The 17,971-nt window shown below is 39.1% G+C and overlaps 1 protein-coding gene across 1 annotated transcript in view; it reads left to right on the top strand.

Moving 5' to 3' along the window:
- Nucleotides 1-17,502, top strand: part of LOC124427439 (homeobox protein SIX6-like) — a 47,225-nt gene extending 29,723 nt beyond the window's left edge. The window contains exons 2-3 of the mRNA XM_046970359.1: nucleotides 14,545-14,940; nucleotides 15,063-17,502. Of these exons, the coding sequence (XP_046826315.1) occupies nucleotides 14,545-14,940; nucleotides 15,063-15,420 (754 nt within the window). The 3' untranslated portion in view covers nucleotides 15,421-17,502. The remainder of the gene's footprint in view (nucleotides 1-14,544; nucleotides 14,941-15,062) is intronic.
- Nucleotides 17,503-17,971: the final 469 nt, after the last annotated feature.

The following is a 17,971-nucleotide window of genomic DNA, read 5'->3' on the forward strand; positions in this document are numbered from 1 at the left end:
TTCTCTTTTTCTTTTCATTCTTATTCTTTTCTTTTTCTTTTTCTTTTCTTTTTCTTTCTCTTTGTCAGCCCTTGCCCCCATCCCCAATCAATCCTCTCTCTCTCTCTCACCAACCCCCTGATTTCTCTTCCCCTTAGCATCGTCCTTTCGACTGTGATGGTCGATCGGATCGATCCGATCGATCCATTTATCGTCTCTCTAGAGACAGGACGATTCTTAGCACGATATTGACCCCAGGTGGTCGTGTCAACTACTTACTTACTTGACAAGAGCGTGCGCGTGGTCATATGCAAGAGGCAATTAATGCCTCTCCATTTCTATGTTACAAAGATGCCGTTGAAGGACGATATCGAGCTCCTTGTATCCTAAACTAACCACTCTCTCTCTCTCTCTCTCTCTCTCTCTCTCTCTCTCTCTCTCTCTCTCTCGCTCTCTCTCTCTCTCTCGCTCTCTCTCTCTCTCTCTCTCGCTCTATCTGTCTATCTATCTATCTATTTATCTATCTATTTATCTATTCATGTATCTAATTATCTTTCTCTTTTTCTATTTATTTTCTCCATCTATCTATCTATCCATCTATCTTACTTTTGGTCCCATCTCTTCGTCATTCTTCCGCTCATTAATTAGCACTGACGAACGATTCAAGTATGCTCGACGTATCGCCATAATATATATATATATATATATATATATATATATATATATATATATATAGTATGAAATTCTTAATACATAGTAAGCTATCTTCTTTGGTTTTCTTCATTGTACAAGTTTGAGAGAGTATGAAACATGAGAGAGGAGGAATGGGAGAAAGAGATAGAGATAGAGAGAGAGAGAGAGAGAGAGAGAGAGAGAGAGAGAGAAAGAGAGAGAGAAAGAGAGGAGTATGTAGGAAGTTATCACAGCAATTTATGCGCTCACCGTAAAGAAAATTTACTCGGAAGTCAGGATCGACTCCTTTGTGGTACATGTAATAAGTTTCTAACCGACGTCGAAGGGAAATTAAACTGTGACGCATATAATACATATTGTTTTGTATATCTGTATATATATATTCAATATATCTATACATATATATATACACACATATATACATACATAATATATATATATATATATATATATATATATATATATTTATTGTAGTATTATAGTAACATAGTATAGTATCATAGTATAGTATAATATTATCATTTTATTTATCTGTACAATATATTGAAGAGATAACGATAAGATCATTTTCAACGATCAGTCATCTCAATATAAAACTATCTTCGTTGTGGAAAACAAGTTGAGCCGAGACGAGACGAGCCGAGCCGAGTCGAATCGAGTCGAGACGAGTCGAGTCGAATCGTCGTCGCTTATTAAATTTGACACTTCAAGAACTCGGAACATTGAAAAGGGAAAAGGGGGACGGGGGTTGGGCCGGGGATTCTCGACGATAACATAGCTGACAACGTATCTCCCCGTTACTCCATCGATCCATTTGACAACCCCCTCTTCTCGTTGGACCGGGGGCATATTCTCGACAGCCTCGAGGGAATCGGTGGGTGGCTAAGGGGGAGGGGGCAAAGAAGGGAAAAGAGAGAAGAGGAGAAGAGGAGAGGAGAGGAAAGGGAGATTCGCTAATTTCACTCCGGACACGCGGATACGCGCGTCTCCGTGAAAATACTCAGACGATAAAATTGTCCTGAAGGCAAGCCGGATTCCCTTGGGTTGGCCGAGCATCTCCACTCGAGATGCAATCTTCGACTTTTTCTCTTTTCTCTTATACACTTACACTACTAGTCGAACGTCTTCCTCTTTCTCATCCTTTCGTCTTTCTTGCTCGTTCAACCGACGAAAACTACCTTGACGAAGTACCGTGAGACAACCTAAACACTGTTGCATCTATCGTATTTAAAACAACGAGAGAGAACACATTACTTACTTACTACTTACTTCTCGATCGAAAAAAGTTACGAATGAAATATCTTTTTTTTTCCTTTTTCATTTCTCTCTCTCTCTCTCTCTCTCTCTGTCTTTTTTTTTTGTTTTTTTACTTTTCACGTGATTTTCAATGGGAGTTTACATGGTACGATTTATATAATTTAATGAAATATTACGTAGAATTTTGCGACAAAATCGAAGATTCCGTGATGTTTGCGTGTCTGTGCGTGTGTATATATATATATATATATATATATATATATATATGTATATACACTCTTTTCTACGAGTATTCTCGAGATCGGTTAAAATTGGAAAGGTCTTCGCGTGGGTCAATTCATTGTTGAAGAGGCTATTCTTGACGCGAAATTGCCTGAAATTGGTTTACACGGGCACGTAGGACGGTACGTCAGAAATTGATTCGCCCCTACGTTCTGGCCCTTTTCGTACTTTCGGGACGGTGAATGCATTTAATTTTTCTTCGCGAATGCGTTTTATTCTCGTTTAGGGTCTCTCCTCGAGTGGTCAACCTTGTCGATCTTTAGAGAAAAAAACCTAAAGAAAGAAAGAAAGAAAGAAAGAAAGAAAGAAGAAAAAGAAATTTAAAAAAAACAAAAAAAAGAAACAACGTGATCGAAATGAGATAGTTATTGTAAAATTATTATTATTATTATCTTTTCTCGTCTTGAAGAACGAATTTATATAGTCTACATACACATACACACACACTCATACATACATACATACATATATATATTTTTATATTTATAAACGAAATATAGAAATGAAAGAAAAAAAAAGGAAAGAAACAAAAGGAAACTTTGGATGGGGGAGGGGGCGTAAGAGTTCTGAGTAATACCCTTAGTCCTCCTTTCTCGTCTCCGGATCGAATTATCGCGCGGAATGAGAAAAATTAATAAAATGGATCAACAACCGGCGCCGTGGGTTGTTCCGGTTGAGAAATTAGTTAAACGGATTCTTTCTCGTCGCGAAGAATCAACTCGGAGATTTTTTTCCTCGCTTCTCCTCGTTTGGTGCTCACATTAATCGAGTTATCCACGAACTGCTCTTGAACCATGGTTTTTCGATATGAAATATTCCCACATTAATAGACGCGCACGTTCGCGCACTTCGACAAAGTTTGTACAATTACAATAAAACTGTCTATCGAAGAAAACAAAAAAAAAAAAGGAAAAGAAAGGAAAAGAAAAAGAAAAAGAGAAAGGTAGAAAAAGAAAGAGAAGAGAAAAAGATAACGATGATTGGAACGATCCAATTTCGTAATTAACGTCGTCGATCTTCGATGGAAGAAAATTTTGATTCGTCGGCATGGTGACGTGCTATGACGATATTATTAAACCATCTCGACTGTGTTTAACCTGACCGGACTTTCAATGTATTATTACCTTTTGCCACTTCATAGAATGATCGGTCGAATGTCGAAGGAAAAAGAGAAGGACAAATGAATGAACGAACGAACGAACGAACGTAGAAATGAAGTAGAAAAGGAAAAGAGATTGAAAGAGAGAAAGAGTGTGTGTGTGTGTGTGTGTGTGTGTGAGAGAGGGAGAGAGAGAGAGAGGAGATAGAGATAGAAAGAAGACGACGACGAAGAGATGACAGGCTTCTATATCAAAACTGGTAGAGTGTATAACGAGGAACCGAGCTGCTCCCGGACCGCAACAAAAACGCCGCAAAGCGCTCGGAGCGGCTTAATTGCTTAATCAGACGTAGTAAATCTTGCGACAGAGGCATTTACGCGCGATATTATAAGACATAGCGCCGTCTCTCTTTCTCCTATCCGTGAACCATATCGAATTATTGTCTCTCAAATAAGTTACATACTCTGATCGTGTATATATATATATATACAAAATATATATATATATATATATATATATATATATATATATTGTATATATATATATACCTACTTAAGTACTCGAACGGCTCTCAATAAAACCTGGAATACACAATGGAGACCAGTTCGCTCCACGCCATTCTTGGCAGGCCACGGCTGCTATAGTTTTTATATCCTGCCACTCCGATAATAATACTCAACCGTTGCTAAAGGTTAATCACCTGACGGATAAAACGTTTTCATCGTTCGTTGCTCCCGCTCAAGTTTTTCTTTTTTTTCCTTTTTTTTTCTTTTTCTTTATTTTCTTTATTTCTCTCTTCTTTCTTTCCTTTTTTTTCTTTTTTTTTTCTGTTAATGTCTCATAAACAACCATTCTCTCGTGTGAGATCATTCATGATCAAAAGTACAAATTTCCAAGGAAAAATTCGAACGCGGCTAGTGTCGATTTCGTGTAAATCTCCGGTAACAAGATGCTCATTTGTGGGTTTCTCTCGTTAAGGAGAACACCCAGTACATTAAGGGATAGCCATAGCCGATGATGTAATGCAACACTGCAGTCCTGATCCTGATCCTTGAATGAGATGATGGTATCTCCGTCGTCCAGCACACGATACCTACTCGCAGTGCATATATACACACATGTACATACATACATAACACGTTGCTGTGTATTATTGTTAAGGAGATGGTATCGTGTGACCTTGGTAAATTCGTTCTCGTTCGGACATTACATCCTAAGACACCAACCAACAACCCTTCATACTTTTTTGTTTTCCTCTTATTATCATTTTGATAACTTCGACTTTCAAATGTATTGACGTACCTTTTAATATCCACGATAATACTTTCTTACGGCACTTGATTTTCTTCTTCTTCTTCTTCTTCTTCTTCTTCTTCTTCTTCTTCTTCTTCTTCCTTTCTTTTCTATTTTTTTTGTTTTCTTTTTCATCAACAAAATTTATCGAACGACCAACAATTTTAACATGGGCGCGAAACAGGACAATGGCAAAAGCAGCCGGGAGCGATGAAAACGTTACCCCTATCGCGAGCAATGATATCCCCCCGTAGTCGGTCAGTGGTGCATGAAACAGTTAAGCATCGACAATGTAAGCCAATCAAGGGGTGGGTATATAAGGGGTGTATCACAGAGCGGGACGCGGTAATCACTTGAAATTACGTTAAATTTAAATTTTTTACTCTCCTGCGCCTGGGGGGCTCTCTTTTTCTTTCTTTCTCTCTCTCTCTCTCTCTCTCTTTCTTTTTCTCTCTCATATCTTCATCATTTGATAATGTTAGTCCTGCCAAACGTTATAGTAAAGAAGATATACCGTTATATCCTTCTTCGAATTCTATTGATTTCGAACATCAAAAAAAAAAAAAGAAAAAAAAAAGAATAGTAGAAAAGAAAACGAAAGAATAAAAGAGAATACCTTTCAGTTGTGTCACACTTTTGATGTTTCTATGAACGTTAATTATCGTCGTTATCAAACGCGTCAATATTTATCTTGAAACAAGGTTATCCGACTGGTTCACCAATGTACAGAATTATTAGCAAAGGTATATTCTGATAGAAACTCCCGTTAGATTCCCTTTAGAATGAGCTGGCCAAAACCCCTTGGGGCTTTCTGGAATAGTATGGAGCAACAAAATAATAACGATGCTTTAAGGAGTATGAGAGAAAGAAGAGGGTGGTGTTGGAGATGATTGTAGTAGTGATGTTGGTAAAGGAAGTTGAAGGGGTGTAAGGAGATGTAAGGGGAGAGAGGAAGGAAGGAACGAAAGCGGTGGTCGCGAGTGGAAGGTAGTGGGGAGTTAGGGTGCAGCCAACGAAACACACACTGCGACTAAAAGGCTTACGGGGTAATTTGCGACGGCTTAAGGCCGACCCAATCTGATCCATCTCGCGTATATACGTGAAATCTTATACCCAGCAGAGCCGTACGATCTTCTTCTTCTTCGTCTTCTTCTTTGCTCTTGTGAAGACAAAAAAAAAGAAAAAGTAGCGAAAGGAGAAAAGAAACTTTAAAGTCGCGATAGAGAGAGAGAGAGAGAGAGAGAGAGAGAGAGAGAGAGAGAGAGAAAGAGAGAGAGAGAGAGAAGGAAGATGAAGAAACGGGAGTCTTTGAAAAACGATACAAAGTTGCCTCAATGGAACCTCCTCCTTTCCTTTTTCATTTCTTTTTCCTTCCTTTGCATCCTTTTTTTACTGTCCTCTCTCTCTCTCTCTCTTTCTCTCTCTCTCTTACTCTCTCTTTTGCTGTGTCTCTTTCTCTCTTTCTTTCTCGTTCGGCTTCCAACGTTCTGCGTCCTGAACACGAGACCAGCGGACTTTACGGGCTGTCGCGCAGAATTTGGCCAGTAAATTTTTTCCCTGAATATGCTTAATTGAGCATGCGTCGAGTTGGAGGAGGTTACCACGAGACTATCCCCTTTTTGCTTCCTCGTGGGTCTCCTTCGTCAACTTTACTATTACTCCTTAAGGTCATTTCGTATTAATCGACCAATCGAGTAGACGTGTATCCCATTTCCATCTCGAAATTTTATCGAATTTTCTTGTTTTTTTTCTTTCTTTCCTTCTTTCTTTCGTCTCACCTATGATATAAAATAAAATATATTTATACATATATATATATATGTATATGTATATGTATATGTATATGTATATGTATATGTAATTTCTAAAGGATCTGTGAAGGATCAAATTCATTCGTCTACGTAGCAAGTAAAAGAGAAAGACACAAAGAGGGCACGCAGACATATTTCAGCAGCGGAACTTAATTTACCCCGAAGTGTGCCACGAGACTCGAATCGATTCGAGGGCCCTCGAACCTCGAAGAGAGGCTCTAAGCGACGGCGCGTGCCTCAATCGGATGGCATTGAGGTTCCTCTCTTCTACTCCTCCATCTCTCTCTCTCTTTCTCTCTCTCTCTCTCTCTCACACCCTCGTACGATAATTGAGAGACGTCCGTTATAACACGAACTCTTAAATTTGTCCACTTTCGTGGTGAAAACGTCTCTGTCCTCGAATTCTTCGAAACTCGATCGATCCGTAATAATATTTGTATTGGACAGTCAAAGATATGGGAAAAGTACGATTCGAAAGAAAGTCGAATTTATTTTGTAGAAGGGAAGAACGTTACTCGAGTAGACTTTCGCAAATAAGATAAAGGAAAAAAGAGATAAAAAAAAAAGAAGAGAAAGAAAGAAAAAGAAAAGAAAGAAAGAAAGAAGAAAAAAACTAAAAAAGAAAAGGAGAAGGAGGAGGAGGAGGAGGAGAAAATTCGAACGGCGAATTCTCTGTTCATTCTTTCTCCGATTCCATCTTCTACGTCAACTTCGCGTCACAAAAAGAACCCTACGCGAACGTTTAGGACACGTTAAGAGGCTCTTCACGATGTTTGCCAGCAAACACCCTTCGTTCTCGCGTTGCCTCGATAGCGCCCTTTGCTACTTCTCTCTTATTCTCTCTCTCTCTCTCTCTCTCTCTCTCTCTCTCTCTCTCTTTCTATCTTATACTACGGGCACGAGAAGCCTAAGCATTCGTGTCCCTTTTACTCGCGCACAAACGGAGTCTGATTACATATTAATTATTTACCGAGCGATTTCTGATGTATGTATATATATATATATACATATATATATGTACACACGAACGTACGTATGTACGTAAGTATGTATGTACCGCCCAGCTTCAACGGGGACGGGTCATTAAATTAAATGAAACGCTGAATCCTCATTGTAAGAAGGAGCCGTGAGAGTTCGTGCCTCGAAATGTTCATTGAAATTCGAGCTGCCCTACGTGGAGCAGCACCAGCAGCACCAGCAGCAGCAGCAGTAACAGCTCACCTTCTTTCTCTTTCTCTTTCTCTCTCTCCCCCCTCTCTCTTCTCCCCTCCCCTCCTCTCTCTCTCTCTCTCTCTCTCTCTCTCTCTCTCTCTCTCTCTATCTGTCTGTCTGTCTCTTCCTCTCAGTCTTTCTTCTCCTTCTTCCACACGCGAGAATGATTTTCCACTTACCTACCTACCTACCTACCTACCTACTACTACTATTACTATTACTACTACTACTATTACTATTACTACTACTACTACTATTACTACCATTACTACTACTACTACTACTACATTCACGGTAACGTAGTAATCCCTTGGAATTTAGCTCTCTAACAAGCACGTATTTCCTTCGCCAGACGTTTCCCATCAGTTTACTCGTCTTTAACGTCGAACTATCGAACGTTCAAACAAACTCGCTAAAACCACGTTGTAGCTTATACGGTGGTCGAGTAATTACATCCAGGTAGGTAATTGAGTTTTCCAATCGTTAGTTCGCCGATTTGATAAGTTTGTCGGTTACCATCAGATACACTGTTACCGGGAAAGGATACGAAAAGATCGAGGGTGGTTAAAAGGGGGAGGGGGTTGGAGGAGATTGAGGACAGAGGTGGCGGCGGTTGCGGCAGTGAAACAAAAAAAAAAAAAGAAAAAAGAAAAAAACGAGAAACGATTATCCTTTTTCTCATCACGCTTCGATGATATCTACAAGTTCATTTTTACCTACACGATTATTTTCTCAACCTGTATTTCCATTTCGTAGATGTTCGCGGTGATCGATCAGGCGAAAATAATTGATTGTATTTCCTTTTTCTTTTTCTTTTTTCTCCTTCCTTTTTTTTCCTTTTCTTTCAAATTCTCTTCTAGTTTGAAAGTCTGAAACAACGGGATTAGGACTTTGCTCTTTTACTTCTCTCTCTCTCTCCCTCTCTCTCTCCCTCTCCCTCTCTCTCTCTCTCTCTCTCTCTCGCTCCTTCTCTCTTTCTCGCTTATACGTATGTATATCCATATACATCAACCGTCGAAGGTCGGGACCAAGAAGGATTTAATTTTCGAAGATTTTTCCCACGGACTGGCCGGCACATACACATAGGTGGGCCCTTTTTCGAGTATCTGGGCAAACACACTCGAAACCGTCTATGCTGCTCTTGTAGGAAAAATGTTTGTCGTCCCTAGTCAATGACCATTGCCTTCCTCATGGACAAGAAAGAAAATGTCGTATGACATGTCCTTCGTTTTTTCTTTGTTTCTTTCTTTCTTTCTTTCTTTACTTCCTTCCTTTCCATCCCTTCTTTCTTGTCCATCCTTTCCCTTTACTTTATCTTTCTTTTCTTATGTTAAATAATGTTAAAAATTATTTCTCATTTATCCACGGGTAAACGAATCTTAACTGAAAATCGAACAGTATGACTGAACACAAATTAATCTGAAAATATTCGTCACGTGAAACCATCGATTAAAATAGTTTAAAATTTTAATTAATATCTCGATTCTTGATAATACACGTGTAGTTCGAGATAAGAAATAATATGATAAAAAAAAAAAAGAAGAAAAAAAGATTTCTACGAAGAGATATGCATGTGTATGTGTATTGATGGGTGGGTGGGTGGAGATGTGGTGGGATGGTATCGGTTTTCGGTTTAAAAATCTTGACAAACATATTGAAAGTTGTCGGAACAAGTGAAAGATACTCTCCCTCACCCTCTTTCACTCTCTCTCTCTCTCTCTCCTTCTCTCTTTATCCCTCTTTAGCAAACATTTGCCTGAATTCTCAGGGCTCTTGTCGTTGCAAATGGCCGTCGTCCTCGGACAGCGGAGGTGAATCGTCCGGTTAACTCGAACAAGCTTCTTATCTTCGAGCGTCTTTCCAGCCGGATATAAAATGTTGCGAATTCACGTACTGGTCGTTTACTGTGTTCACTACAACGTGTTAAAGTACTTACTTCTTTTCTTCTTCTTCTTCTTTTTTTTTATTTCTTCTCTCTCACTCTCTCTTTCTCACTATCTTCTTTTCTTACACGAACGAACTTCTTTGTAACGTGCTTACGCGCTTTATCCGTCCGATGCATCGTCGAAACGCACAATCGCGATAAAGTAGACCGCGTGCGAGCCACGATTCGTCTCGCTACTTCCGCTCGTTCGTTTCTTGCTAAAGTTAAAACGACGCGATCTTGAAAAGCTAACTTATAACCTTTCCCCGGTAAATAGGATACATAGAAAAACTATGATAGAGAAAATTTTAACGTTCGTAAAGTTTCCAATCTAAGTTAAGTAGAAAGATACTCATTGGGTGAGTACCTCTTTACTTGCTCATTTAACCAGTTTGACCTAAGAGAAATCTGGCATTGATAATTCGAAGGGTAGCGGCTTTTCGTTTCGAGAGTGAGACAAAAGCTAAAAGAGAAATAGAGAGAGAGAGAAAGACAGAAAGAAAAAGAGAGAAAGAATGAGAGAATGAAAAAAAGAGAAAGAGAGAGTAAAGACAGGGCTGTGAGGGCGAAGAAAGAACTGAGCATCGGGGGTCGACTCGAGCAAGTAGGCCCGTATCGTTTTAACGTCTCTATTAGCGGCTATTAAAAATGAGCTAGCGACGAAAAAAGCAGTGAAACGAGTGGGTCGGGGATGACAAGGAGAGAAAAAGAGAGAGAAAAAGAAAGAGAGAGAGAGAGAGAGAAAAAGAGAGAGTGAGTGAGTGGGTCCTGCCTAGCTCGAAAATCGCGGGGCCTCTGTTCACATGCCGTCTCCTCCTCGTACCGATATCCAGTTACCTTTTGTCAGAGCCTTCGTCGTGGCTCAGATTCTCGAACGATATGTACCCCATTGTGTGTACCGGGTATTTAGCATGGCACGGGGTTGGTCCAAAAAATCGAGCGAACGAGAAAGAGAGAGAGAGAGAGAAAAAGAGAAAGAGAGAGGAGAGGAGAGTAGACCGTGGCTCGTACCACGCACAAAATCCACGGTATCCCCTGACACACGGGGTAGATTCTGTTAAAATGATATCCCCCGTCACTCTTCTTTGAGGTCCTTTCCAGACAGGATTCTCGATCGAGATATAACTATGAAATCGATCGTTTTCCCCCCTTTTTTTCCCTTTTTCTTTTTCATTTTTACTTTTTACTTTTTACTTTCTTTTTCCTTTTTTTTCCCCCTCCTCTTACCTTCCTTCTTCGCTAGATCGATGAAAGATTATGGACACGAATATGTGTTCAATAAAAAAAAAAAAAGAAAAAAAAAGAAAGAAGAGAGAGAGGGAGAGAGAGAGAGAGAGAGAAAAAGAAAGAAAGAAAGGTGAAAAAAAATCAAGAAAAATCGTTGAAAAATAAATATAATCGTAGCGAGAAGAGACAGAGTCAATAGATCAACTCGTGGATACTATCGACACAAACGAAATTCTCGATTCGCGATAAGTTTAAAAAAAAAAAAAAGGAAAAAGAAAAGAAAAAAGATCGTCGTCGATTCGAGCGAGCATCATTCCGCGCGTAATTACAGCAGCCTCGGTCACGGCTCCGACCCTTTCTTTCTTTCTTTCTTCCTTTATCTCTCTCTCTCCCTCTCTCTCTCTCTCTCATCGTCATCGTCGTTCGTGCATAATACTTTATAATATACGAGGGATTTCAAAAATGACTCGTCATGCGGCGTAAATACTTAACGGCAGGGCGCATCCTCATCGGTCTCTGTAGTCTCTCTCTCTCTCTCTCTTTCTCTTTTTCTCTCTTTCTCTCTCTCTCTCTCTCTCTCTCTCTCTCTCTCTCTATCTATCTATCTCTCCTCTTTCTTTCTCACTCTCTCATGACTGCACCTGATACTTTCCCCCTCTCTTTCCTGGCTTGATGAATTTCTTTTTTAATCAGCCAAACCCGTGGACGGCAAAGGCAAAAGGATGGATCTCCGTCACCTGTGCTCCTCCTTTCTTTCCTTTTTCATATAAACTTTTTATAAGGTTTTGCGATTCGCAACGCGAATCTCAAAAAAGAGGAGGCGGAGGAGGAGAAGGAGAAGAAGGAGGAGGAGAAGGAGGAGGAGGAGAAGGAGGAGGAGGAACTTGTACTACACGCGCGTCCCAGAAAGTGAACCAAATGTGCCTTGGAGTTTTATATCAAACGACGAGTGAAGAGTTAAAGGGGAAGAAGAGAGCGGATATATAAGCGTAAGAAAGGAAAGGAAAGAAAAGAAAAAAATAAAAAAAACGAAAGAGAAAAAAAGAAAAGAGAGAAAAAAGGAGCAAAGAAAGAAGAAAAAATAAAAAAGAAAAATAAAAAAAAAGAAGAAGAAAAAAGAAAAAGAAAGAGGAGAAAGGGAGGGAAAGGCGAGTATAAAATCGCATGGAAATAATTCCGCGAGTATAGATCGTTAAAGGGAGAGAGTGCCTCCAAAGGCACTTCGTCTTTTTTAAAAGACGAAACGCTCGAAACGAAACGTTTCACGAACGATCGATTCGCGACGATTCACGCGAGTTTCGAGAGTAATTAATCGTACGTCGACCTACCGCCCATCTCCATTGGTATTTCTAATGTATTATACGTACGTGTGATGCGTACGTGTGTGTAAAAAGAGAGAGAGAGAGAGAGAGAGTGAGAGACAGGTAAAGAATAAACGAGAGACGAGAATAATGAGCGCGGTGATTCGGTATTAAAAGATCAGAGTAACGTAATACCTGGCCTCTTCCAGTCTGCTCTTTCTCGTTACACCAGCATCCTCAATCCCCCATACCATTCTGTTTTCTTTACTTTTTTCTTCTTTTTTTCTTTTTTTTTTTTTTTTTATTTATTTATTTCTTTTTTTTTTTTGTTTTGTTTTCTCTCGAATAAAAATCGACATCTAAAGCTCGTCGTGCCTCCGCACTTTCGGTCGGGCTGGGGCACGTCAAAGCCTCTTCGGTACTTGAATGGAGGCAAAGCGATCAGCTGAAACAAAACGGGTGAGGGTTTGCCTCGCGCGCATAATAAGTCGTGCCGCTCGTGCGGGTGTCTTATGAAAGGAATAAGGAACAAGACAAAGAGGAGCGGTTCCTGGGCATAATTAAAACGCGTCGACTGTCTTGTACTCGAAGAAAAAGAAACGAGAAAAGGATAGAGAGAAAGAGAGATAGATAGAGAGAAAGAGAGAGAGAGAGAGAGAGAGAGAGAGAGAGAGAGAGAGAGAGAGAGAGAGAGAGAGAGAGGTAATACGTGTGCGGGTTCGATTACCGTGTCCAAACGTGTTCCAAACAGGTCCACTTGAGAGTTGTTCACCTCGAATTATATCTCACTATCTCGAATCCTTTTTTTCCTTATTCTTTCTACAATGTCCAATAAAGAAATTGTATTAATTTTACGTATGCTAACTTAATTGTATATCTATGTAATTACGTATCTACGTACGTACATAATTTCAAATAGTGATATGTATAATAATTATCTTCTCGATTAAAATATCTTTCCCATTTTATTTCTTATTAGAGACAGAAATAAATTTTTCATAGATTGTGGATAGATTTCTAACGAATTTCAATTGAATCGAATCGAATCGAATTGAATCGAATCGCAGAGAAGTGTTAAGTGAAATATACGAGGAGTCTTTTCTGAGGAAAGAATCGACTCCAGGATCTGTGGAGGTGTTACCGTGGTAACAGTACGAGGTTCAGACTCGATTAGCAACGAAAATACGGTAGGATCTTGGGAGGTCTGTCGGTTGAATCGATCTGGAGTTCGAGGGGCTTTTAAGGGGACCCGCAAGGTCTCATTGTCTTTGAAGTAGCAAAGGATTCTCTTCATCGTAGACAATAGCTCAGACCATCGACCTTACCTTCGTTTCTTACCTTTCGAAACGTCAAAATCGTCTTGATATCGAAAGTACTTTTGTCTTCTATTTTGGCGGGCGAAAAGGAGGAGAAAGAGAGCAAAAAAAAAAGAAAAAGAAAAAGTAATAAAGCAAAGGAATTTAAAGGAATTGCTATTTTACGATTGAACAATAAAAATAAAGCTTACAATTTTTATGTCCCCGTTAATGTTCTAAAACCTCACGCAATTATTGAATATAAATATTTTGAATAGTTAAAACATTATTGTATCAAATTTATGTGCGGCTATTCAAAATGCGTAAATAATCATCGTGTGCGGTAAAAATTATATCCAACAGAAAAATAACACTTTCCTGTCGGCGAGTGTGAGGATTAAGATCTCTGATGTGGAAAGTTATTCGTCATTTCTGTCGTCCGGAAGATGCGTCGCGTGGGAAGTCTCGCCGAGAGTTTCTATATCTATTCCTAATCTCTTGAGTAATGAGGTGGATCCCTTCTTTTCTCTGTCTTGTTCATTCTCTCTCTTTCTCTTTCTCTTTTTCTCTCTCTCTCTCTCCTCTCTCTCTCTCTCTTTCTCTTTCTCTCTTTCTCTCTAAAGTAGCGAACACGACTCAAGAATCATCGTTACTCTCCCGTGAATCCTTGCTCACCTGGGAAGGATGAACCCACTCATTAATTACGCGTGCGCTCCGGTGTGATGACTGGAAACAAAAGCGTTTTCACTAAGGTGCACATACATGCAACTATGGTATAAGAGCGAGGAACATGGGGAACGATTAAAATTCCCCACGATGATCTTACACCTACGCATCTTCTCTATCTACGGCTGATCAGGTTCGAGAGTTCGTACTGCCGATGAACTTCGTTAACCTTTTCGTTCGTCGTATGTATGTATGTTCATCGGAGTAACAGATCCACGTTAACGATGATCAAAAAAAAAAAATAAATAAATAAAAAAAACAAAGAAAAAAACTCTATATGTTGTCGCATACATTTCTAATACTCATTTTATAATAAACGAGTAGGTTTTTTTCTTTATAAAAAAAATAAATTTCTCTTCGATATGATTAATGACGATCAATTACAATGAAAAATTGTTATCAAAAGTAAGAATATATTTAAATATTTTTAATTTTTTGTCTTAGAATGCAGCAACAATCGGGCCCAGGCAACGGAAACGCACGGCGTGCATTGAGTCCAGGACCAGGTGGTAGTGATTCCGAGGATTCTGATATTTCCCTTGGAGGAACATCGCCACCATCACCAAGTTCCTCTCCTCCTCCTACTCATCAACCTTCTCCTGTACCATTGGGCCCACTCGGTCCACTTCCACCGCCCTCCCTTAACTTCCGTTTCGATCCGACTCAGTCACAATTCCGATTTGGTCACGCGACGGCCTTCAAATTCCCGCCGACTGGTTTCCGGTTTGGTCCGCATAGTCCACAGCATAATCATCCGAACATCGCAGGTGGAGGGATTTTTAGGTTGACCGAAAGTAGTCCCTTTCAGGCTGTTGGACCTAGAGGTGACCTTGGATCCAGGTAAAAATCAACTTCTCCCGTCCCCTTCTACGCCACAAAACAAATTATATCGCTTGTTAACACGATAAAAGCGGGATCGATTTATTGCTTTGCGAAACAACATTTTTATCCTACGTTTGCAGATTACCAGATCCACTTGGGCTACCACCGCCAAGGCTACACCCTCATGATGGACTGTTACATCATCCACATCCACAACATCCTTTACCCGAGGGAATATCTAGGATATCTGAGGGCTCCCGGCTATCCGATGGACTCTCAGAGGCTCACAGTCCACCACTAATGGCAACGAATCTGTCGGTGACGGGTCCTTTGAGAGTGGCCGTGCCTAGTCCACACACGCCATCCTCCAGAGGCAGTCCATCCTCGAATCAGCAGACTCCTCAGGGGCAGGCTCAAGGTCAAGGCTTGATAAGGGTCGCCACTCCTCCACCTAATCCAAAACCTCCGCAAATTCACAGGCCGTTCTCGCCGGCGTGATACGACAGGTCGGCCGAGAACGAAGAGATCATTTCGGAAAATGTGGAAGACGATCGTTCTTCGATATCGAGGTACGAATCGAGTATTGGCGAAGACATTCAGCAAAGACATTTCGAGATCTTGTGAGAATCGATTCGTCAAAAGGATCAAAGTGAACTCCCGAACAAACGAAATCTCTTTCGAGAATAGTGACCGGCCGATAAAGGGGGGACACGGAACGGGCTAGAGGGGAACGAGAGTTGAGGGGTATGGGAGAAAGAAATGAATATTTGTGAATTAGGAAGAAACTTTGCCGGGCGGGAGATTCAAACACAAAAACGAGTGAGAACGAACCGATTCTCTCGCGCGAGCTTTCGAAAGGTTTCCGAAGGAGCCTTACGATGAAAATGGGGGGGAAGGCCGTTGTGCGAGTCGATTGATTTGCGAAAGACTATTAACGATGTGAGTGTTATAATTTTAGAACGAACAATTGGGATCGTGTTGAATCGATCGCACAAAAAGAAACGAGTGCAATATCTCGATTTCGATTGAGATGGGACGGGTGGGATGAAGAAGAGGAAGCGAGATAGAAGGAGGAGTAGGAGGAGGAGGAGAAGGAGAGAGAAATATACGATTGATATATAATTAGATTATATATCGTTGTGTGTACATAATTGATAATTAATGATTTCGTCGAAACTTCTTACGAACGATTTGTTTTCACAATTAACGATTGTTTCCATTTTAATAAAAATAGGAAACTTTCTATTTTTGTGTAACATTAATCCTGAGTGAAAGAAGTTACGCGGCTTGTAAATAGCGTCCGAAAAAGATCGATAGATCAGTCGATCAAGTGTATGACATATTATATATATATGTATATATATATATATATATATATATATATATGTACATATACATATACACCCACACATATATTTCAAATATTAGAACGTTCTTCTTTTTGCACGACGTCATATTCCTCTCAATGATACGAGCGACGTCACTCGATGGAAATCAAACTTGCGAACTAATTTTGAAAAAAAAACAAAAAAAAACAAGAAAAGAAGAAAAAAAAACTAAACAAACATTAACTTTCAACTTTGTATGTTTTGCGATTAGCTCGTCCGATCGTCTGCGTATACTTGACGCAACTCTAACGTTACCCTTTCCTTACTAAAGATAACTATAGTCGCTCAATGTTAAACATTCGCTGTATACTAAGGGTGATTATAGTCCTAATCGATATAATTTTAATTGAATTAATAAATTGAGATATACTTATTTACAATATAGTTCGACCTATATTAATTTCATTGATTTAACCGTTTTAATAAGATATCTATTAATAATTTTTATATTAATGACGAAGAAACAACGGATTTTATTATTATTATTATATTAATCCTATATAATCGCGATTCAACTTGTTTTCCCCGATTCAGCGATACCGTAATGGCGGCCACTTCCATCGTAACGAAAGGGTTAACGCGGTGAAAAGATTTTTCAAAGACTAACTCGAAACCGCATAATGCCATACGCCGTTACTCTGAAAAGGAGAAAGCAAAACGCTCGTGGAAAATTGAGACGTCGGACAAACTAATTTACGCTCCCTCGGCGATTACCCCGTTCACCCCTGCTCCCCCTCCCACCATACCTTGTTAGACTAAGTAGAAACTAGCGACTTGTAAATTCATTAATTGATCCGGTCTTTGAAGGTATGCTACATTGAAAGTAAAACTTCAACTTGCTCGAATTTTGTCAAGGATTAAAGAAGTCCAATCGATCTTATTATGCGAGATACGACAAAACGTTAAAAGCGATGATATTGATAATAAAAACGAAGATAGAAACCTGCGACCAAGTTCGCCAGATCCTTTTCTCTTTGTAGATAGTCTCAATAGTAAAATTCTTGTATAATCGGTCCTATAAATATGAACATAATACGGTCTACATGCTGTATAAGTATGTTACGTAAAGATTATTAACGCGAAATTATAAACAGATATAAATATATCAGTAAAAGTGCAGCATTATTATTAAATATTATTATTATCATTATATTATTATTATTATTATTATTATTATTATTATTATTATTATTATTATTATTCTATTCCTCATTATTACATTATTCTTTATTATTATTATTATTATTATTATTATTATTATTATTATTATTATTATTATTATATTATTCTTATTAAAATTATTATATATTATTATTTGCCCCTGTAAATACAATTCACGCGAAAATATATCAACAGATTATTATGACATTAATTACGAGTACTTTCTATGCCTATCATATCTTCTCGAATTCCGAGCCTCATCCAGACTGTTCTCGTTCCTCGTACTTTCGACCCACGAAAAGAAAATAAGCCCTTTCGGCAAAATGACGTCATTAATATGACCCAACGCACATTTAACAACTTAATCCCCAAAAGAAAAAAAAAACGAAAAAAAAAAACCAAGGAAAAATTTCACTTTGATTACTATCGTTATTTCAAGTTAAACGCAAAAAATAATCGACTGAAAGAGATATAGAAAAGAGATGAAAGACGAAGAAATG

This window comes from Vespa crabro, chromosome 10 (genome assembly GCF_910589235.1).
Source record: "Vespa crabro chromosome 10, iyVesCrab1.2, whole genome shotgun sequence".
Classification (NCBI taxonomy): domain Eukaryota; kingdom Metazoa; phylum Arthropoda; class Insecta; order Hymenoptera; family Vespidae; genus Vespa; species Vespa crabro.